This window comes from Apis laboriosa, unplaced genomic scaffold (genome assembly GCF_014066325.1).
Source record: "Apis laboriosa isolate Shangri-la unplaced genomic scaffold, ASM1406632v1 scaffold64_cov150, whole genome shotgun sequence".
In the NCBI taxonomy this organism is placed as follows: domain Eukaryota; kingdom Metazoa; phylum Arthropoda; class Insecta; order Hymenoptera; family Apidae; genus Apis; species Apis laboriosa.
In genome coordinates, this window is record NW_025224011.1 from 2,414,788 (window position 1) to 2,438,047 (window position 23,260).

At 28.8% G+C, this 23,260-nt stretch overlaps 2 protein-coding genes across 2 annotated transcripts in view; one reads left to right on the top strand and one right to left on the bottom strand.

Moving 5' to 3' along the window:
• Positions 1-2,811, top strand: part of LOC122718572 — an 85,861-nt gene extending 83,050 nt beyond the window's left edge. Inside the window, exon 5 of the mRNA XM_043943711.1 lies at positions 1,858-2,811. The gene's annotated coding sequence lies outside the window, so the exon portion shown is untranslated. The remainder of the gene's footprint in view (positions 1-1,857) is intronic.
• An 11,476-nt stretch (positions 2,812-14,287) lies between these two features.
• Positions 14,288-23,122, bottom strand: LOC122718513. The gene is made up of 10 exons (XM_043943600.1): positions 22,772-23,122; positions 21,166-21,330; positions 20,653-20,817; positions 20,092-20,262; positions 19,679-19,787; positions 18,380-18,533; positions 18,177-18,306; positions 16,886-17,056; positions 15,859-16,272; positions 14,288-15,320 (listed from the first exon to the last, which is right to left on the bottom strand). The coding sequence occupies exons 1-10, from the start codon at positions 22,848-22,850 to the stop codon at positions 15,064-15,066; spliced, it is 1,815 nt and encodes a 604-aa protein (XP_043799535.1). The 5' UTR covers positions 22,851-23,122; the 3' UTR covers positions 14,288-15,063.
• Between the last annotated feature and the right edge of the window lie 138 nt (positions 23,123-23,260).

Below are 23,260 nucleotides of genomic sequence, written 5' to 3' on the forward strand. Positions count from 1 at the left end.
TTAAATTCTTCGAATCTAGTTCGTTCGAACAAATCGTGGAGAAGTGAATCTTGCGAGCTCACCAATATTGGAAAAAATTATCTTTTCGACCTTGTAACGATTCAATAATTTCAATAATTATATTAATATTCGCGCGAAATTAATTAAGATTATTTTGTAAAAACAAGATCACGAGGATATCGAACGAGCATTAAACTTGTAAATTTTTTCCCGCCAATTTAAAGGACGGTCTTCTTTTAAAAACTCGTTCCAAGGTTTGTTAAAAAAAGAAAAAAAAAGAAATAAAAAATAAAAAGGAAGAAAGGTAAGGATTTGTAGAGTATAAGTATAGAAAGAATCTCGAGGAAATTGCGAGCACGCACGAGGAGCTTGTCCACGTCACGAGAAAAATGATCAGGCTGTCGAAAACGATCGAGAGCGTCTCGAAAACGAAACGAAAACGAGACCTGCTGCGTTTGCTGTACTGCCGTGTGCGTTTTGCTTGTTTATATGAAGAAAAATAAGAAGAAAAAAAGAAGAAAAAAATAAATAAAAATGAGAAGCACGTGGTCCCGAGAGTGTGCAGCCTTCTAGAATTCATTGGAGTATAATATACGTATAATTTTTTGTTTCGTCGAAAAAAAAAATACTAGATTGTAAGGATTTACGATTATTAATCGACTAAAGAAAAAAAATATATATATATATATATAACAGATATAAAAAAAAAAAGGAAAAAAATGAGAGGAAAAAGAATAAAATATTTATTAGAATTATACGAATAATAATAATATATCGAACTATCGATAGACTATAAATCTCGAGATAAAAAAAAGGAAAAAAATGAAAAAAAAAATGTGTAAAAGAATATTGGCAGACACCGACGAAGCTCAACTATACTGCAATATATTACAAAACATATATGTGAATCGAAGAAGAAAAAGAAGAAGAAGAAAAAGATCGAGCTCGAAAGAGAGGAAGAGGAGGAAGAAAAAGGAAGAGACTCGCGATACACGTCAAGCAAAGAAAAAAAAAAAAGAAAAAAAAAATTCTCCCCTTCCTGCAAAAGGTCAATTCAGTATTACATCCAGATCATTGTAAAAGTTTCATTTTATGCTCGAACGAGCGGAACGAGGCGATTTAAAAGTCCTCCTCCGATCATTCCCAAGCGGCGGCGGTGTCTCTCTCTTTTTTTCTCTCTCTTTCGAAAAGGGGCCGCTCGTCCAAGGAGGGGGACTCGAGGATTCACGAGCCGCCATTTCTCGTTTACAGCAACACGTCAAGTGCCAGAGATTCGTTCGTTGGTAGACGCGCTGTTTCTGTTCCGTAGTTATTTGACGTAATTTTCGAGGAAGAGGAGCACGTTTACTCGACGACTTTGTTTAATCGAGTCATCCGAATACAGGGTTGCACCCTTAACCCTCCGGGATCCACTGCCGTATATTTTCGAGCTTAAAACTTCATTTTCGAGCTTAAAACTTAATTTCGGAATCGGGTATATAGTTATCCTCGGATAAAATGGATACTTTTTTTTTTTTTTTTTTGTTTTTTTTTTTTGCGCCCTCCTTTTCCTTTTCTTTCATCATTCTGCATTCGTCGTTATTCATAAATTAGTGGATATTGATATAATTTTAAAGTAACTATTGCATCATTTATTCGTACGTTTTACTTTTTTTTTATCTATTGTATCTAAACGTATATTTCATAAAAAAAGTTTTTTACTCAAATAAAATAATTCATTTTTTTTTTTGGAAATCAAATCGATAATAACGATCAGAGAAATGTAATCTTCGAGAATGATGTCCATTGATCTATGAAAGATCTAAGAAATGTATATAAGTTATATAAAAGTTTAAGCAGTTTGAAATGGGCTTTCAGGATTGTTTAAGAGACTTTGGGTCCACGGAGGGCTAAGCGAACTGAACATATCAGAATCTACGCTACATATTTTTCATCAGAACAGAATATTTTTAATATTCGCTGAACGACGCGCAGATTTAGAACACTTCCTGTTGCTCAGCTGTTGGTTGTCTCTGCGACATTCAGCGGCACGCATGCAAATTTTCTCGTTCAGTCTGCGATACGTTCCAACAATTTGTAATCGTGTTAAACGCCTAACCGGTCGTGTCCGTTTCGTCTCGAATTTCCATGATTGAATTTTATGAGAAGGAGCGAGAAATTTAACGAAATTCAATATTTTCGTTCCATTCTTGTTATCCGATTAAACGTTTTCTATTCGAAAATATCTAAAATTAAATTTCCTGGAAGTGAGACGAAAAAATCGCTTGCCAATAAAAAAACTAATAAAAATTCTAAAAATAGAATTCTAAAAATCCAGAGATCTGATATTTAACTCATCCGTGTGTGTTTCTCTAATCGTGAATAATATGAAAAAAAATTTTTAATCCATTCTTATTCTAAAATTCTCATAATTTCTTTTTTCTTTTTTTTTTTTTTGATTTAGAAAATATTCATGGAATATTCTCTCGATCAGGAAGAATCGTTGCGATTTATTTGTTGCGGCCGGTTGGGCGTCCCATAAAAAAAAAATCGATGTAGCAGAGCGATGGAGCGCGAAGAACAATCAGAAACAATCACGTTAGACGACACCGGCAATGAGTGATCGCGTTAGCCAACAAGAAGAAGCGTCAATTTAACAATGATACACGCATAAGGCCCTGTGAAGACCAACGATGCAACGCCATTGTAATTTCACCCTAACGATATCCCACGATTGACGACAATTTGATATTTTTTACGATGCAAATGCAAATGCATTCTGCATTCATCTTGTTATTTAAAACGTAAAATAACATATTAACGATATATATATATATATATATAAGAATCGTTCAAACTGTCAATTAAATCAATCAAATTATTCAATATTCAAAACGTATCGAATCTAATTTCCTATAAAATTATGAATTGTTGAAATTTGTTATGAACAATTTTATCAACAATCATCGAACGTATATCTTGTCTATACCTCATAAATAATTCATAATACAATTAACGATTGTTATTTAACGTTAATAAAAATATAAATCAAGTCGAATCGATTATCGTCGAAAATCACAAGGGCAGAGTCTCGTTGGCCTCGCATCCTAAGAAAACGATCGCCATACACCGAGAACGCCATACTACACCAAAAGCAGTTTCTTTTTTGATACGACGACTAGCTTTAATTTCCATTCCCCTTGTAGAGACAAGATTTTCCATTTAACGATTCGTGTAAATGGCGAAATAACAAATCAAAGGAATCGAGATGGAATCGAAAATTGTTGTACATATACACACACATGCACATATACACATACACATACACACATCGAGATACGCAGGCGTTTGCTAGCTTACGTGAAATTTTTATCGTCGCCAGCTTCGAGGATATATTTTTAGACGATATATCTCTGTGTATATATATATATATATATATATATATATATACGCAAAAGATACATACACACACATACATGTACACACACATACACGCATGGTAAATACATACGTGTGGATAAATACACACGCGCGTAAAAGACACAAAAAAGAGTCGTTTTATGCGTCAATTTTTTCGGCCGGTGTCCCTTTCTTTTTCGGGCGAACAGGAAACGCCGCCGAATCTCGCCTGTTTTTCTTTTTCATGCTTCTCGAATAAATGTGCGATGCTTGTTTCATCCAGACCGTGCTTTCTTACTATTTTATTATCCTCCCGACACTGTTTCTTTCGTAATCTCTATCTATCTATCTATCTATCTCTCTCTCTGTCTCTCTCTCTTAATCCTTAACTGTTATTGCTGAAATCGAGATATATAATACAATATTATCAATATTTTTGCTATATTTTTGGAATTTCTGATCAAAATAAAGATAAAATGCTTAACGCCATTAATTGAAAAAATAAAAAAATTGTGAATCGTTTATTACGTCCTTTAATGATCTCGCAATGGCAGTTAAGGATTAAGATGGGTATACACTCGTTATTGAAAATTGTAAATCGTGAATCGTTGGATCGTTGGATGGATATTTAAACGGCGACATGAAACGAGGATACGTAACGAGTGTGGACCCTTATCGTTAGGAAATTTGATTTTGATTTAATCGAATTCGATTGTTCGTTTCAATGTAACGGAGAATTGGGAATGAATTAATTGCGGTCGAAACCCCGCCATATTGGCGACGAAGCACTCTTTTTATCATTTTGCTCGCATGTTGCAATGTTATAAGAATACAATATTTCATTTGTGGGTAAAATAAATTCGTTTAAGTAAAATATTCTTGTGGCTTTTAATAATTATATCAATTGGAGAGCTTTATTGGAGAATCGGTGCATGAGTTAATTTATTGATACTTTTATATGTTTATCATTATTATTATTATTATTATTCGAGAAATGTATTCAGACAATTGAAATATTTTAATTTTAAGTAATCCAACTATTAAAATTCATATAATAATTTTATATTTTTTTATTCTTTTGCATATAAGACATTTTATGTTTAGTTTGTACATATACCAATAAATCTATTAATATATTAATTTCTATAATAATTCGATAGCATAGTTACATCTTATTGTAAAATTTTTTTATTTAAAAAATATTGATTGTTATTATATTTTACTTATATTATACAATAAAAATAATGATGTTTGAAAAGTGATATAGAACATTATGATTTTCAAATCTTAAACCTATTTTTACACGTGTGTATATTTATTTCATAATTTTTTTCATAGATAAGACGAAATAGATAGATATCTACTTTTTCTAATGATACTTCTTTAAAGTATCCTAATTTGTAACTTAAATAAATAATTTGACAATTTCGAATTAAAATAAATAATTCAGATATATTTAGAGATATTTCATTTCAATTTTATTCGCATCAGATATCAATAGTGCAAAAAAAAAAAAAAAATAGAGATAAATGTTGCATCGAAATTATACGTTTATAATCTGTCGAGGATGACACGAAAGTGAGTCAAGGCGAGAGGAGTAGAATTTTTATCGATGACGCAAAACCACGTTGAGCTAGACAGTAACAATCTAGTTTAGTTAAAATTATGGGAACCAACGAAGGACAAACGGAGAAACGGCTTAAAACGAGCAAGAGGATCGATCAATGAGGTTGATCGCGCATAAAAATGAGTATAACGTTTAATCCGGTTGATGAAAAGTAATTAGAACGAATTCTGAATACGATTGAAATTATTGAAATCATTCCTCCTCATAACGGTGAATCGTTAATATCTGCATGCATATTCAATATGAAAATGCATTCGCCAAAAGTTAATTTAACTTTAAAATTAAATTTTTACAAAAATTTATAAAATATCGTTTCTTTTTTAAATTTTTTTTTTCTAAATATAAATAACAAATTGAATTGAATTTTAAACGAAAAACGCAAAAAGAAGTAAGTATTATATTTCAGTGTATGTTTCACTTTCGAACTTTAGCGAAACGCGTTCAACAGGTGATTTAAAAACCATCGTCTTCCCAGCTCTGAATTAAATAATTTATCGCAACTTTTAATACTTTATTGTGAAATAAATCATCGAATTGATCAATTAATTAACTTCCATAATTTGACTTAAAACAAAAATTGATACGTCATTTTATTAATAATTAATAATCCCACGAAGATCGATATTGAAGACATAATGCTTGACCTTTACCACTGATTTAATCCGTGGACAATCACTATTTGTATTCTCGTTATTATTTAAGAGATAATTAATTTAATATGACATTGAATATTTTTTTATAATAATTATGATTCAAATATATTAGTACAATAAATGTACATTCATATCTGAATAATTATAAATATTTTCGAAATATTTTTGATTCAAGTAACAATACTCAGAAAATAATGCAAACTTTTGATAATTGATTTGTTTCGAATTTATTTTTCCATAAAATATTCTACAGAATTATTTATAAAACGACTATATACAAATATATAAGTGGTATAATCTTCAAATTTTCTTATGTTGTAATTTTCTTATTATTGAGTAACATTTATGCAATCAAACGAATCTGTTATAATCGCTCTTAAATAATCTACACTATAAATATCAATCTTTAATTCATATTCCATCACTTTCTATTGCACAACATATTGAATCCAATTCAATTTACCAACATCTCTTAACATCTCCTAAAACATCCTTTTTTTTTCAACCGATAAATCCCAAAAAAAGAGTCGAAGGATTTTTAGGTTTAGTAACAGCTATGAAACTTTTATCGAATCAATCCGAGTGTTCATTTCACTGCATAACCGTTTCCAAGCCAGTTTATACTTCCAACTTTAAATCTCTCTGATCTTATATATTTCCATTTACACCATAACATCTTACATTTTATATTAAGCATGAAACATTCCATTTTCTACCTCTCTCTCCTCCTCTATTTTTTTTTTTTTTTTATGTTTAAGAATACAAACGAATCAAATATATACCTTTAGATTTTCTAATTCTCTAAATTCGATCGAGAAAATCATCACGGAACCCGATTTAAATTCGATCGAGAAAATCATCACGGAACCCGATTTAAATTCGACGACCGCGTAATCCTCAATTTTTTCAAAAGGGCGACATTCCCAAGAGAGAAAAACATCTTCCAAAATAATGAATACACGGATCACGAACCAGTATTTTTCAGAGATTATAATAAATAAATTTATCACATATTGATATGTGGTCGTCTTTTTGTGTTCTCGACGGTGACTGTCTTTTCAGTTATGTGGATTGCACGATGTCGAGAAAAAGCGAGAACGAAGGATAAAAATGCTGGTGGTCGTGCCGTGGAAACGCGATCGATTGCGGCTGCGCAACGAGCCTGGTATGATAACGGTATTATACAATGTATGATAAGCTGCGACTATGGTGAAAGAGGGTGAGAATGTATAGAGTGATTCTCTCGCCAGAGAGACCCAGAGTATCATCACAGAGTATTATACGCTCTCGTAAAGCGACAAATGGCAAATGTAAAAGAATATGTATCAAGTGTGTAGTTCTAATGTAAAAGATATTAAATCCTGAATTATATTGCAATTGATCTTTTTTTTTAAATCATTGCATACCTTAACATACCTTGACGAATTTTTTTTATTTTTTCTTCGTTCTTGTTCTATGAAAAAAATTAATTCTTTTTCGAAAATGGACTTTTTTTTTTAGATTTTTAGAAAAACAATATAAGATGTTTAATTGTATACAGCAGATATCACGTGTTAAGTTTGTGCATACGAAATAACTCTTGGGAAGAGTTTGAATTAAACAACCATTAAATTTCATCAATATTGTTAAATTATTATCCATTATTATCCCCTATTGTCAACTGTTATTTAGTTATCAAATAATAATCGAGTGTTTTATAGATCTGTATTTATAAAAATATAATTTTGAAATGAAAGGAAGAAAAGAAAAAAGAAGGAATATACTTTTCTCTTTTTTTATTTTTTTTTTTTTAATTATTTATTAAAATAATAATTAATGAACATCCTAAAAAAAAGTGTTGAACAATTCAAGAGATAATAAGATAAATAAAAGAATAGCATGGTAAAGAGAATGCTCGTAAAAATTGTGTCTCATATAAATTTCTCTTATATTCGAAGTAGAAGGTTCGTCATAAGAAATATACGAAGAGAATTGAACTTGATTAAAAAAAATTCTACACGAGTATGAACCATCGATCCTCCTCACTCTTTTTGAAAAAAACATAATAGGTGCTTACATCAGTTTTTTCATTGAGCTCTTCTAAATTGTCAAATATTCAACATTCGTAAAAAAATTTTTATACAAGTTGATATTCGGAAAAATATGGCGCAAAAATAAATTTAACATTTAGAAAAGGTTATGTAAATGTTACGATAATTCAATAATGGTTCATCATTTTACAAATTAATGGTGTTTTATTACAAGAGCGAAAAATGTCATTTATAAAATAATAACCGATAAATATATAACGAGGATAATTTACAGAAAATTTTACGAATATTCCAATATATTCGTATCAAAAAATTTATTTATTACATTTATTCTTCGTCGGTAATAAATGAAAAAAGAAAAAAGAAAAAGAAAAAAGAAAATCCTATTTAATTTAAACTCCTGTCCCCAGGAAGAATTATTCGTTTTCGTTTCTCCTCGAATTTTCCTCGAAGGGAACAGATACGAGAATCTTCAATGTTTCGCTTTAATGTTTCTTCAATCTCACGATATATGAAGTTTTCGGAACGGTTTTGACATTTCGCGATCCAACTACGTGGAATTTTTGATAAGTTTCCACCACCTGGCAATTTCCCGACAAACCAACTTCATCGCGTTATCGTCAACTTTTCAACAAGTTTTGGCAGTTTGCAATTTCCCCGACATGGGATTATATCAAACGTGGGGACGCATTTTCACGCGAAATGAAAATGATTTAAATTGTACACACTTCCGACAATGTGAATGCTTTCGATAAAATTTGCAATAAAATTAAACGGAAAATTATATGATTGTATGAAATTTCATAAGAGTTCAAATTAACAGGCGGTCGGGAATATAACGAATATAATTTTTTGTGAAAAATAATTAAACGTAATTAAATAATGAAATCATTAATTAAATTTCGCTTTAAATTTCAAAATTGCACAATTGATTGCAACGATCATTATTAAAAAAATGTGGATAAAAAAATTAACATATGGATAAAAATTCAGTGACCATAAATTAATTCTTCCAATCTTATTTTTATTCTAATTTAAAACTCGTGGTTTTTAAAGAAATCTAAGAGGAAGAATGAAACAGGATACAAGATAAGTAAAAAGGGAAAAAATAAAATAAGAATGAAAGGTAAAAATTAACAAGTGGAGTGTGATAATGAAACGGTCGGCCAATAAATCGGGTGATACTCTCTCTAACACTCTTGCCACACATTGGTTCGTATTTTACGACGCTGACTTCGAAGAAGGGAAATTTATCACGAATTAAAAGCGTCCCAAGCTGGCTTCGTCGAATGCTCGTTCGAAATAAACACAGGTTTTTCGATCAAGATTAAAGAAGGAGAGAGGCCGCGATAAAAGCGCGTGTTTATCGGCCGACATGCTCGTAGTACACGGGCCTCCGCCCGCTTGAAACGCAACCCTAAATTTAGGGGTTGAACTGGTGCAAATTTTAATTTTAATATCACGCCGCTATTTTAAGCCGATTATCGATCACCCTGTCGGTTGAACCGGCTAAGAAACTTCGACTGGAAACTTTCGTTCATCCCATTTCATACCTGTTCCTCGTGAGACTTGGTCACGATAGAGAACACACGTTCGCAACACAAGAAAGACACTTTCGAATGATTGATTGAATCTATGAAATTTAACTTATGTTTAATAATACTTATAAGAAAACTTTTTTCTTTAATTATTTTGATAATTTGGTAATTGATTGGGAAAAAAAATTGGTGGTAATTTTGGGGAAGAATTTTTTGTAATTCAATTTATTTTTATTTGGTAATTTTGATTAATTAGTGGTTACTTAGATGATTTTTTTCTTTTCTTGATTTCTTTTTCTATTTAGATAATTTTGATAATTAATTTGATGGTTTATTTATTTATTTATTTATTTTTTTTTTTTTTTTTGTTTTTTTTGACAACTTCGATATTTAATACAGGAATTTCTACTTCCCTTGGCACATTTTAATTGTAAACCAAAATATAATTTAGAAATGTAAATGCACAAATAATAATTTCTATTAATTAAAACTTCGAAATTGTTATGCGACAAGATATTTATCAGAGAGGAATGTTGATACTTGAATGAAAATATTTTTTAATGATTTTTTATAGGAAAAACTTTTAACGATTGCCGCGATACATTTAACGAAGCTTTAATAGCAAGTTGTGGCGTATGTAATCAAATTTCATCACGAAAATTACGAAGATTTTTTTAATATTTCCTCGTTGTGAAAGTTAGCAAAAAATTATAGCGTACTTAACAAAAAACTTCAACTTTCATTATCATGTTATAAATCTTTTTTTCGTCGTAATATTTTAATCTATTACGGAATATATAAAATTATTGAAATTTTTTAAATATGTAAATTTAATTCATTTAATCTGATAAATTAATATAAATTAATATATTGTTGAAACAACTTTAAAAATAAAATAAAATAAAATTCCTATTAATATCAATATCAATAATTTTACAAAAATTATTATTTCAATAAATTGTTATATAGAAAATTTCAGAAAATTTTGTTACATTCTTTTAATACAAAATTGATTTTTAACAATAATAAAAAATTTTCTTTAAAATTGTATAACAAAAAAATAATTGAAAAAATTATAACATACGAAATTTTTTTCGGATTTTCTAATTGTTAAAAAAAATGTTTGATTAAATTTTACTTTGTATTAAGAGAATATAATCTGAAAGAAAGTGGCATATAAAATTTTTTTTTTTTAAATTTGACATATTTATTTATATTTATTTATATTTCATTAGTTGCAATATACAAAAATATATAGAAAATATACACAATAGAAATATAAAAATATATATAAAATATATATATAATATATAAAAATATAAAAATATATAATATAAACACATACACGTAAGTATATGTTCATTATTTCCTTTATTATTTCTTTTTACACAGTCATACATTTTAAACATAAAATTAATCTATCTATTTTTCTTTCTTTACTTCTAATAAATTGTAAATATAATGCATATTGTCGATAAGTTAGATAGCGATTAAAAAGTTTTGATAATCAACGCCATCTCGCGTTTGGATCCTGGAAGCTTCGATTTGTTACTAGCATAGCAGAATATGCAAGGAGGTATTCGTGACGTCACAGAGAAAGAGACTAAGAGCGAGAAGGACAGAGATATTCCAATATGGCTTCTAATATCTTCGTTAAAGAGTAACGCAACGTAGAAAATTAATAATAACTAATTTTCTGCTAAAAATTTCTGTACTTTTAAGCTTAAATCTTCAAGATAGAACTTCAAACAAGTTTCTTGTATCAATTTTAATAAAAAATTCTTTCTAATTAATTATTTATTAACGATTATTACGGAGAGTGTTTCAGTCGCAAATCCCTGCTTCGGAATCGAATGATAAATAATAAAATTATTCTTTAAAATAACGATAAAAATATGAATAAAAGTTATATGTGAAAATAGAGGAGAAATTGACGTTTCAAATGTATATATTTATATTTAAAAATAAATCCCACAGTAATAAGAAATTAATGAAAAGGTATAATATATCGAATATATCGATTCAATGCGACGTCTTGATCGTTAATAAAAAATTGAAAATAATTCCAAATTAAAATTAAAAAACACATAAGAAACTTCTTTGAAGTCTCAGCTTCAAGATACAAGCTTAAAAGTGTATAAATTTTTTGTAGAAAATTAGTTATTAATTAATTTTCTATGTTGCGTCATCGAAATGGTGGAGATATTAGGAGCCGCATAACCAAAGTTAGTGGCATATACCTCCTTGCATATTATACATTGCTAGTAACAAATAGAAGCTTCCAGCGTTCAAACGCGAGATGGCGTTGGCTGTTCAAATTTTTCTATCTTTAATCAATTTATAGGGAAACGTGAATTCATCAATAGTTTATAAATGAAGAAATATTCAAAAATATTTATTTGAAAAGTATCGTAAAGAAACTTTGTATGGAAATGTTTCGAAATGAAGAAATTTTCAGAAATATTGGAAAAAATATATAAGAAAAGAAAATTTCTCTGGAAAATAAAATAGATATCGCAATATATAAATATATAACAATTATATATATAAAATTATCCAATATGTATTATAATTGATCTAATATAATGTATAATAATACATATAAAATATGTGTATATACGACAAAAATATAAAAATATATAAAAATATAAAAAAAATTTGTAATTTTTTAAATAATAAAATTTATTCATTTTTTCAACATATACATTTTTTTTATATTTTTATATATTTTTATATTTTATATTTTATTGAAAATTCTGTTAAAAATAGATCTTAATATGCATAGTTCATTTGATCCTTTCAGACTTAAGGAAACATTCCCTTGATATCTCCATTAGAATGAACCTTCAAACTTTCTGAAACCATTCCTCGAACAATATTATTTCGTGAAACTGTATAACAGGGATAGCTGAGAGTAACGTTAATATTTCAGTGAGAGATACAATGTAAATTTTGTTTGGCAAATGTAAATGATGGTATTTCACCAATAATTCGGAAATTCTCTTGAGTTTTCTCGAATTATCCGTCCGTTTCGTATCGATATGCATCGAATCCAATATTTAACGATATGCGCATTTTTTTATATTCTAATCATATCTAATCTTTGTGATATTTCGAAAAATTATAATTAATATGCAAAGATACTGCTTTTCTTTTTTTTTTTTTTTGATAGAAACAACAGTTTTAAAATATTTTTATAAATATTAAATTGAATGAAAAAAAATTTAAATTGACAAGGAAAAAGAATTTTTTAAGAAGTGAACATATATATAAGTATTATTGTATAAATATATATATTAATTTGTAAAGTATTATTGGTTTAAATAAAAATTTCTAATCAGATAACATTATTATATTAATTACAAAGAAATAAAAAAAACTGAAAGATGAACTGAAAGTATAAAAAGTGAAAAACTTTCTATAAAAGTTTCCATGAAATATAGCAAATCTATTTATGTCACGTCCATACCAGAAATACTTGAAACTAATTATTATCTATATTAATTATGAAATAAGCGAAATGTTGAAGGATAAGGAAATATAAAAAATAAAAACATCCATCATTTTCTTTACTACGGATATGTAATAAGAAACTTTTTTTTTTCTAAAATCTAAAGAAGTAATATTGAATTTATAAAGTTTTTTCAGAGTTTTTTTAGATGATTCTGTAGTCTTTTTTAGAAAATTCTGTAAAATAAAAAATAGTGTGTGACGTAAAAATATTGAAACACAATTCAAAAAATTTAATAAAAGATCCTTTACTTCGAAACTATAGAGACTATAAAGAAGAAGTATAAGATATAAAATAGAAGTTATCGCAAAAAGTTGAAGATGCTAAGATTTCGAATTTTTTAATAAACTCTATTGGAATTTATAAAAAATATATATATAAAAATATTTTTGACTTTAATCCTCATTTTATTGTAGCTTAGCATTATTTTATTATCATCAAAGTTATCATCACGTCTATGTAAAATGTAAAAAAAACATATAATATATAAGTAAAATAAAGAAAAAAATAGAAAAAACGAGAAAAATCTCAATGGAAGTACAAAATAATAAAAATAAAAATCAGAAACAAAGTCAAAATTCATGTATTATTGCGTCAAAAAAAAAAATATAATTATAAAATATCAATTATAAAAATTAAAAAACTAAGAAATATTATAAATAATTAAAAAGTTAAAAAATATTTAAAAAAAATAAATAAATAAATAATCAATAGTTTGCTCAAAAAACACGAGAGTAAAAAGTAGCAAAAAAAAAGAAATTAAAAAACCTCTTTTGCATTTAATTTATAAAAAAAAAGACCTTAAAAAAAAAAAGATTAAAACAAAGGTTAAAACGTGAATTACGCCTGTGAAGAAGAGGCAAACAATATCACGATGATGTTAGTGCATCCGCGATACGCGGAAGGAAGAAATAAATTTGTCAATTACGTTTTGTTCACGGAGATATCGGGGAAGAGGGAAGCAGTTTCGAGTTTCTCCGTTATCGCGATCCTTTCCGCAATCAGTTACGGAGAAAAGACCAACCGATGCGGTTGGCGCAAGGTATGGCCCGTTATCCTAGCCCACCGGCGTCTACCATTTCCGGGCCGTGTGGGTGTGCAACGTTCTCGTTTCCGGTGCAGTCCTCCGGCGTTTTCGCACGAATCGATACACCATCCAGGTGACCAGATAAGGCCGGAGGGGGGAATCTAAAGAGTGGTTTTCACGAGCACAGACCCGTTTGTGAAAACCACCCCCGCGTGTCGTTTCGTTATCTCGTGCTTAATTACAGTCCACCGAACTGTCGTTTCGCCTCCCTTGGAACGAAGCCTATCTCCAGCTCCAAGGGTTGCGAATTTGTAAAAATAGAAAAGGTTTATTTCAAGAATGAGAATGAATGAGGAAAGTGGGAGAAACAACGTGCGATTACTTGTAAGATATATTTTAAAATATATTTTAAAGGTAAGTGATAAATGATACAAGTTGTCTCAAATAAGTAGATCAAGCTCAGATGAGTTAAATTGTTTAAATTATGTTGGTTGATTTAAGTATTACGATTTTTATTAAAAGATAAAATTGTTATTTATTGGTTTCAATGTATTTTGGATATAATGATAAAGTTTGGAAATATATAAATATATCGAGGAATTGGATTGCACGACGACGAACTGAAGCAGAAATTAAATAATATCAATGTTTATTTCGCGTTTATACAACTCTTCAGTTATAACAAATATCGTTACTATATACAATACTTAATCGCTGCAAATATCAATAAATCGTCGATTTAGTCTAATGTATACTACGAAACGAAATCGTCAATGGTGCATAAAACTTCTTATTTCGAAGAAAAAAAAGCTAATTAGAAACAACAAAATCATATGGAAAAAAAAAAGAACCAAAAGAAGTAATACGATACATTGCATATTCTTTTCATCAAAAGAGTCATCATACACAGCATAAAATATATCTGCGATATTAATAAAATAAATCAATTGATCAATGTATCATGCTTAACATTTCCAAGAGAGCATTTCCAAGAGCAAGAGCGCATGGAAATAATGGAAAAAGAGACCTTATCTAACATCTTACATCAACACTGATTACGTTATTTTCATTTCCTTATTAAATTACACAATAACTAATACTTAATATATTTAAATACTTTTGCAGAAATAGAGTAGATTTTGTACGTCCTACATACAGTCACGAGTCATGGAACTTTCAGAGCAAGTTTCAATAATTTTTCTTCTTCGTATCGTCCATGACCCATTTTCCACGAGTTTCTCTCTTTCTCTCTTAATAATAATAATAAAAAATAAAAAAAATAAAAAAAAAAGGAATTTCTTACGTCTCGTCACTGGGTCTGGCTAACGTGAAATCCAAAATCTCGTCTGACGTTAAAAATCGAACGTCGCTATCCTCCGAGAGAGCCGATCCATTAGTTCCACGTTTGTACGTTTTTCTTCGTCTGACGATTATGGTCGCGACCAATAATGAAATCACCACTCCGGTTAAAATTCCAACCACTACACCGATTATCCCTGGCAAACTGAATTTCGAAGCCCTATGTACTTCAGGATCTTGCCTCCTCATGTCCGAATCTGTGGAGGAATTGTTACACAAAATTTTTATTCGAATCTCTCAACGTATTAAGAGCATCATTTTATAATCTCAAACTCTTCTTCAAATTATTATCATTCTTTATTAACACACGAGAAATTCAATAATTCAATGAATAATCGTTTGAAATTAATGAATATCATCTTTCACATTAAATTGCATTATAAATATATATATAAAATCTATCCTAAATAATTATTTAAATTATAATCACTCTTTCTTTATTCTATATACTCCTTCGACCCACGCACGAAACCGAAATAAACTATTCCCGAATAAACAACAACCCGTGAAGTACCGCAATAACCATTCTACGCTCAAACACAACGTACAATACTAACCACCGTGATAAAACAACCGAAGCATGATCAAACCGAAGCGCAATCTAAATTCCAAGTACGATCGAACACTTCACATTCATCTCTATTTCTCCAACTCGAACGTCTATTCGAATTCGAAAAGTTCGTCACCAAACTTTGGTAATTAAATGTATTGTAAAAATAAAATTTATTACGTTACCAGGTTTCTCGTTCACCGAACCGTATCTTCCGGTGATGGTGGTGGGTCGAACGAATGGCGTCTCCTTTGTCTGTGCAATTTTCGTTGTTGCGACAGTTGTTGTTGTTCTTGCTGTTGTTCTTGTTGTTGTTCTTGTTGTTGTTGTTGTTGTAGTAGTAGTTGATGTGCGAGGCGGTTTGGTAATTTTCATCGATTTCTCCACTTTCCGCGTGGACGATGATTTCAACGTGGTGCTGGTGGACGGCCTCAACGTGACAGGATCGATATCGTCCTTTGGATTTATCGAGAAACCTGTCCTCACTGTCGCCACGTCGGTCACCGTGATCTTTTTCGCGGGTGGAACGGAAACTACTGCCCCTTCGTGATTCGTAGTCGGGATCTGCTCGGTTGCCGTGATCATCTCTTCGGTCTCAGCTATTAATTAAAATGCTTCGTTAACGTGGATAATAAATGATAAGATATATATAAGATAATGAGATAAATAATAAATGATCGGGTGTTAATCGACAGAAATCGGACGAAACGATAATTTTATAACTTCTTTCTTCTTATATTCCGTTCAATTTTCAAGCTTCTTTTCCTTTTTTTTATTAATCAAGAAAGTTGTTGGAAGTAAACAGAGCTTTTTATTTCGATTTGTAGAAAATTAAAAAAAAATATGCTGAATAATATAATTGAAATATCTCTTAAGATACTTTGTTTAAAATTGTTAAGAGATATAAAAAAAAGATATAAAATTTATTTAATCTCTTGGTAATTCGATATTTTAAATAATAAAAATAATAAATGTAATAATGTAATAAAAAAAAAAAATAATAATGGAAACTTTGAAGATAGAATTTATTTTATTCGTTAAGCATTGTATTACATATTTGTATCTTCGAATAAATAAATATGCACAGTCTGCTTGCGATTGTTATAATTGTAACGATTCGTATTTAATTTTAAATCGGGATGGAAAGAATATATCGAGGGAAGATGAGATACGTGAAAAAAAGAAAAAATCACATCGATTCAATCCACTCACCTAGAACACAATACTCGGCGTAATCCGGGCAGCACATTGACTGTTCTTCGCAATCGAGGGTACAGAGACAGACTTCCGGCGTGGGTGGCATCGAAGTTGTAAAATTGTATGTCACACTATTTTTACATCTTCCACGGCAAGTTTGCTGCGCGTTCACCAGTTCGATTTGATCTAGGGAAACAACATTCGTTTCGAATAAGATATAAATCTTTTATTCAACATATAAAACGAAAATGGGGTGAAAATGCCGTAGTTTATTTAAAAAAAAAAAAAAAAAAGGTTCTTTTAAAACTTTCAACCAGTTAACTCATCGATACGAAGAATAATTGCACGCTATAAAAAGAATTGAATCGGTTATCGAATATAAAGATCGCGATAAAAAAAAAACTGTAACATGTCACGTTTCTCGTATTTTATACAAAGAGAAGAGAAAGCGATTTTTTTTTTTTTTTAATTTACTACAATCAATCCCATAATCAACTCTCTTTGTATTTGATTTTAAGATTAAATATATCTGCGTTTAACACAACTCTTGGATTTATAATCTTTTATATTTATCACATTTTTAACGAATTCTAAGAGAAAATTTTTATAAGAACAATAGAATTATGAATTTAAAGATATCTTATGGCAAATTAAAACTTATATTTTTAATATAAATGTTAATTATCTTATTAATATAATATGTGCTTTGATGAAGAATCATTTCTTTAATCTAGGATATTGTTATAATGTGACGTATGTAGCATATTCTAATAACCGCACTACTGATTTTCATGTAAATGTGATAAATGCTCGCAGGTATATATAAATAATTGTTATAATACAAAAGGAAATCACGTGATGTGAGAAGATTATCAATCTATATCTTTAATAAAAATAGAAAATAATTTTCCACTTCTACATTTATAATAATATAACTTGCAACATAACGTGGAAAAGATATGTATTATTTCAAATGTGAATTGTCTATAATCGAACGATACCGTATGAGAGTTAAAAAGAGAATAATATAAAATCAATATTAGACATTCCTTCAGATACACTTATTAAACACTCTGCCTCTATTCTGAAACAATTCAACTCTGCAACTCTTATATTCGCAATAATCCAAGAGTTGATACGCCATTTCATTATGTTTCCGTTAGTTTCGCAACTTGCCATGTTTCTCGCCTCCATTGTTCAATCGTACCCTATTGTCCGACGTTTTAATTAAAAGATAATTCGAACGAATTATCAACATCTTGGGTCTTAGATTCATCGTGAAAAATTGTATTTCTATTTGAATTACCATCGTCGCTCTCGGTAACCGTGGTCTCATTTTTATTCTCGATACGACATTTGTCTCCCTGTAAAATGGCTATGTCGTCCACGGCGATGTCGCTCACATAGCTACTGCCTCGTACTCCTTCGATTATAATCTAAAGGATAAGTAAGAAAGTATAAAGAGAATAAGAAATTGAAATTTATATTTTCGTTTTTCCGTCCCGTTACCTGAAAACCTTTTTTAGCCTTGGGAAGATTGAAAATACCGTGCAGCCATTGGTTTCCTTGGTCACCCTCCTTGGTGAACATCAAACGAGGTAAGAGGTTTTCCTGTTTGAAGTATATGTTTAGAGCACCTATCGTTGCTCCATACATGTGATACCTAAAATTTTGAAAAAATTATATAAATATTTAATAAGTTATATATAATGTACGAATATAATGTAATAAATTGAACATTGAAATCTATAATAAATAAATATCACAGTGATGAATCTATCTAATATTATATATTTTTTATCTTGTATTAATTGCTGATTAAATATTATAGTTATTAATTATTCAAAAGTTCAACGAAATATGTAAAAGTAATTTTCTTCCAAACTTCGAAATTCCGTAAATTCAAAATTTTCTCAATTTTCTTAATTTTCTCCGATTTTCACATTTTTAAATTATTATTAAATCGTGGTAAATATTATTTTTATCGTAAAGATAAATTTGTTTAATATAATTTTCTCATAACTTCTTTTAACGAACGTCACCTCCAACATACGAATCATATATTTAAATGATGATTGAGGACATGGCCGTTCTCTAATGAACTCTTATCAACCCGTAATTATGCGATCTATAATATTAATTAACGTAGAAATGATTCATCAAAAATATTATCCCCGTTTTTTTTTTTTAAATCACTTTGAATTTTCGTTATTCGTTAATTTGTAACGCGTCGAATAATTCATAGCAATAAATTCATTTCCAAGCATACATATTCGTACAGTGAAATTTAAAAAATATGTTTTTAAAATATTTAATTTACGATCTTCTTGATCAAGGTATAATAATCATATAATAATTTAAAACGAACGAGATTCTTTAAAAAATTATCAAAACTGCATTTTTCGTGTTTTTGAAACGAAATTGAATTACGACTTCATTAAATAAAATAATGGGAATTACCACTGACAATGAGAAGAGAGAGAAAGAGAGAAATTTTATGTAAAACTTCCGTTTTCAGAACTTGCATGAATTATGAACGATTTCCAATTTATATCTTGCAATTTCAATAAGTTTTAATTATTCGAAAAATGTTCGATTTCGAAGTTATGAAGATTTATATGTGTGAATAATTATCAGTGTGTGATTATCTAGTTTTAAGTTAATAATTTAATTTCAAAATTCGAGAAAGAAAAGATCGAAGTTGAAGAAGTGAAAGAAATTTTCGTTTTACGCCAATGATATCTAATTTTTAATCTAATTTTTTGATAATAAGTATATCAATGTTTAGAAAAATTTTGCTTTGGTTACCAGAATGAGAAACAGCCAGAGTCCGTGTATGACGCGTTATAAATAGGAGAAATAATTCTTGCAGAGTCATTTTGCAGCCGACCAGAAGCTTCGATGTACAAGTAATAACCTGGAAAAGGAAAATTGAATGGTAGTGAGATTTTTGATATTCTTCTGAACAAAACTTTATTTAAAATAATTTAAAACTTATTTAAAATAATAATTTTCCAGGATTAATTTTTCTTTCTTAATTACAAATTTAAATTCTTTATTAGAAATCTAAATTTCTAAATCTAAATCTAAATGTATTAACTGTTATTATTTTTCTTGGCCTTTCTTTTAACTTGAAATATTTCACAATACATTACTTATTATCGTTTCTTCAATTTATATGTGGAAATTGTTTAATATAAGATAGATTAAAAAAAAAATACCCTCATTTCCTGGTCCCAATGTGTGATCATGAGTTGGACCAGTTCCTATATGAGAGCTTGGTGTCTCGAAGTTGTGTCGCCGCCAATCAAAATCGTGCTGTGGATCTTGCTCCCACCAACAAAGATCCGGTTTCTCGAAATCACATTGCGTCGGGGGTGCCGCATTTGTGTCTAATTTAATTTAATCTTTTCGAATAAAATTCACTAGAAACTTCTTTTTTTTAATTTACTCAAATAATTTACTTTAATATTGTATTATTATATAAATTAAATATTGATTAAATTAATTAAAATGAAAAGTATTTAATGAAATCATTCAATAAATTTTAGATTTTTGGTTATATCTAGAATATTATATAAAAATTCATAAAAATTCTTATTGATTCTTATTGATTTCTTTTGAAGTTCTGAAAGAATGAATGAATGAGATAAGATTCCATAAAAACTTCAAACTTTATAAAATTGCAGATTTAGTTAGTAAATTAATAAAATTGATTCGAAATATTTTCCAATATTATTTGTTACGAATAAATAAAAAAAAATATATATATATATAAATACCTCGACAATAAGGCACTGTGCCATTCCATTGTTTTCCATTGCAATAGATTTCATGTGAACCAAATAACGTGTATCCAGGTTCGCAAAAATATAATAATATTGCTCCATTATATTTAGGCACTATAAGAGCATGCTCTGGTGTTTGTGGTACAGGACATTCTGCATCTATTAGAATAAGATGATTAAAAAAATTATTGAAAAATTCTAGTAATAATAATTAAGATAATTTGTATTTTTATTTTTATTTATTCTATTTATTTATTTCTTTTTTTACAATTTTATTTCAAATTTTACTATTAAAATGTAAGATTATAAAATTTTAAAAGAAATTAAATAGTAATTATTTATCGATATTATCAATTCATAAATTATTATACGAGAAAATCCAGGTGTGAATACGACATACATGTGAACTTTAATCATGTCGAAAGCTCAAAGTTCTTCACAATTGACAACGGAACGAGCATTTTAACTGAACAATTTTATCAAGCGTGATTAGAAAACTGTACTTACTGACGCATATGGGCGTAGGTGTATCCCATTGGCCTCGAAAACAAGTTGCATACTTGGTACCCACAAGAGTAAAACCGTCGTAACAACTAAATTTGATGATCCTTCCTCTGACCCTCAATCGAACTCTTCCATTCACCAGCTTTACCATGGGACATCTATTCGCAGCTTGAAAATACAAATTAATTTACTTTTATTATTCATGATAGGATTTTCCGTATGGTAAATTAAATTTAAAAAGAAAAAATTTAAAAAACAAAGCATTAATGATTCAAAAGAAAAAACAAAAAATATAATGAAATACTCATAATGGAAAATAACATGAAATAGATATGAATTTTTTGTTTATTGAATTATGATATTTTTTACTTTTATTTTTTTCGAGAAAGAAAAATATAAAATGGAAATGAAAATATTAAATTATAATAGTTATCGAATTACAATCGTTAAAAATTTTAACATTTTCCGTTCTTTTTTTTTTTTTTTTGATGAAAATGAAATATATCGATAAAATTTTAATAAAATTTATTTATCGTTAGGATATTATATATATCACTCTTTTATTTTAATTATATCTCGTCAATATAATATTATTATAATTAAAAAAAAAACTGAATTTTTTATATATGATCTTAATTCGATAAGCTGATGTTGTAATATATTAATAACTAAATATTTGTTTAATAATTAATCAATAATTTATATTTTTTGTTTCCTACAGTCGTTTATAATTTTTTACTATTTTAAATTTTTAAAAATATATTATTTAATCTAATGATATGACATAACAAAGAAAAATAAAATGTTAATAAACTATCTTTAAAAAAGGACTAAAAAACTATTATTTCTTAAAATGAATCAATGTTTAAATAGTTAGATAGAGAAACAGTAACCAACTATTTTGTTACCATGAAAAATGCAAGAAGATTTGGTATAGAGAAAAAAAATATTATGGACGGGATATTTCTGATTTATTCCCTGCGGACATTTCGATACACAGATTATTGAATATTCAACGATGGCCTTTATTGGTAACAATACTTGTCAATAAATGCCGTACGTAATTTTCAATATTATACAAAGGGGAATTGAGAAAGAGGGAGAGGGAGAGAGAGAAAGAGAGAAATCGATAAGCCAGATGAAATTGGATCTTAATTCTTGTTCAACAAGAAAAACCTTTCGTCTCGTTTCTTCGCCTTATAAAAATTGCTATCAGTAAACAGAAAGTTTAGAACTTACTTACTTCCTTGTGCTATAAAAATAAACTATGAAGAAGATTCTCTTTTTTATATTTTAATCGATGAAACGAAGAAATAATAGAAATGAAAAATCAAATCGACAAATTAAATGGAACGCAATCAAGTTATTCTTCGTTAATTTTAATAACGAATTTTATAAATTCATTATAAATGATTATAATATCGTCGAATAAGATTCTTTTGAAATGAACAGGATGGAAAATGGAATAGAGAAAAGAAATTATTAGATGAACTCATTGATAAAAGTTATTATTTTTACTCACAACCTCAACAAAATTTAATATTCTGAAAAGATGAAGGATATACTTTTACTGCGATCGGCATGAAAATCTGAATTGATCGTGACTTACTTGTCGTTGCACCATAGCAAATGGAACACTGAACCAAGAAGGCCAACAGAAGAAACAGCGTTGTTGAAGAGATCCTCATCCTGTGAACTTTTTTTTATTCCTCGAGGAAACAATTCACCGTAACTAATAATTCATAAATCGAATTCAAAAAAAAAAAAACAGTGTTTTCCCTTTCGATTACGTTTTTAAATCGATGATTGAATTTTCATGCACATGTCCTCAACATCCATCTTCAGAAGGATGAAGGATGAAACGATGGCGAATCGTGAATCACGTGAACAACGGCCGAGGAGTAAAGGATAAAAATGAAAAGACGATACACACTGGACGAGGGATAGAAACGAAAATCGGCTCTCGAATCGTTCTACATCTATGAATGAAACAGGAATGCCGCGCTTTGGGATTATTACGCTCCGAACGGAAGGCGGGAAAATCACTTCCGTCGACATGCTACCGTGATAGTGTACTATCAATTTCCGGCTGGCGTTA

What these genes read in the sequence shown, in the direction of transcription:
- LOC122718513 (XM_043943600.1), bottom strand. Translation starts at nt 22,850, where the DNA reads ATGAGGATCTCTTCAACAACGCTGTTTCTTCTGTTGGCCTTCTTGGTT. An exon ending in ACCTACGCCCATATGCGTCA is followed by an intron (nt 20,818 to 21,165) that starts GTAAGTACAGTT and finishes TTATTCTAATAG; the next exon opens with ATGCAGAATGTCCTGTACCA. An exon ending in GGTTACCGAGAGCGACGATG is followed by an intron (nt 17,057 to 18,176) that starts GTAATTCAAATA and finishes TTGTTTCCCTAG; the next exon opens with ATCAAATCGAACTGGTGAAC.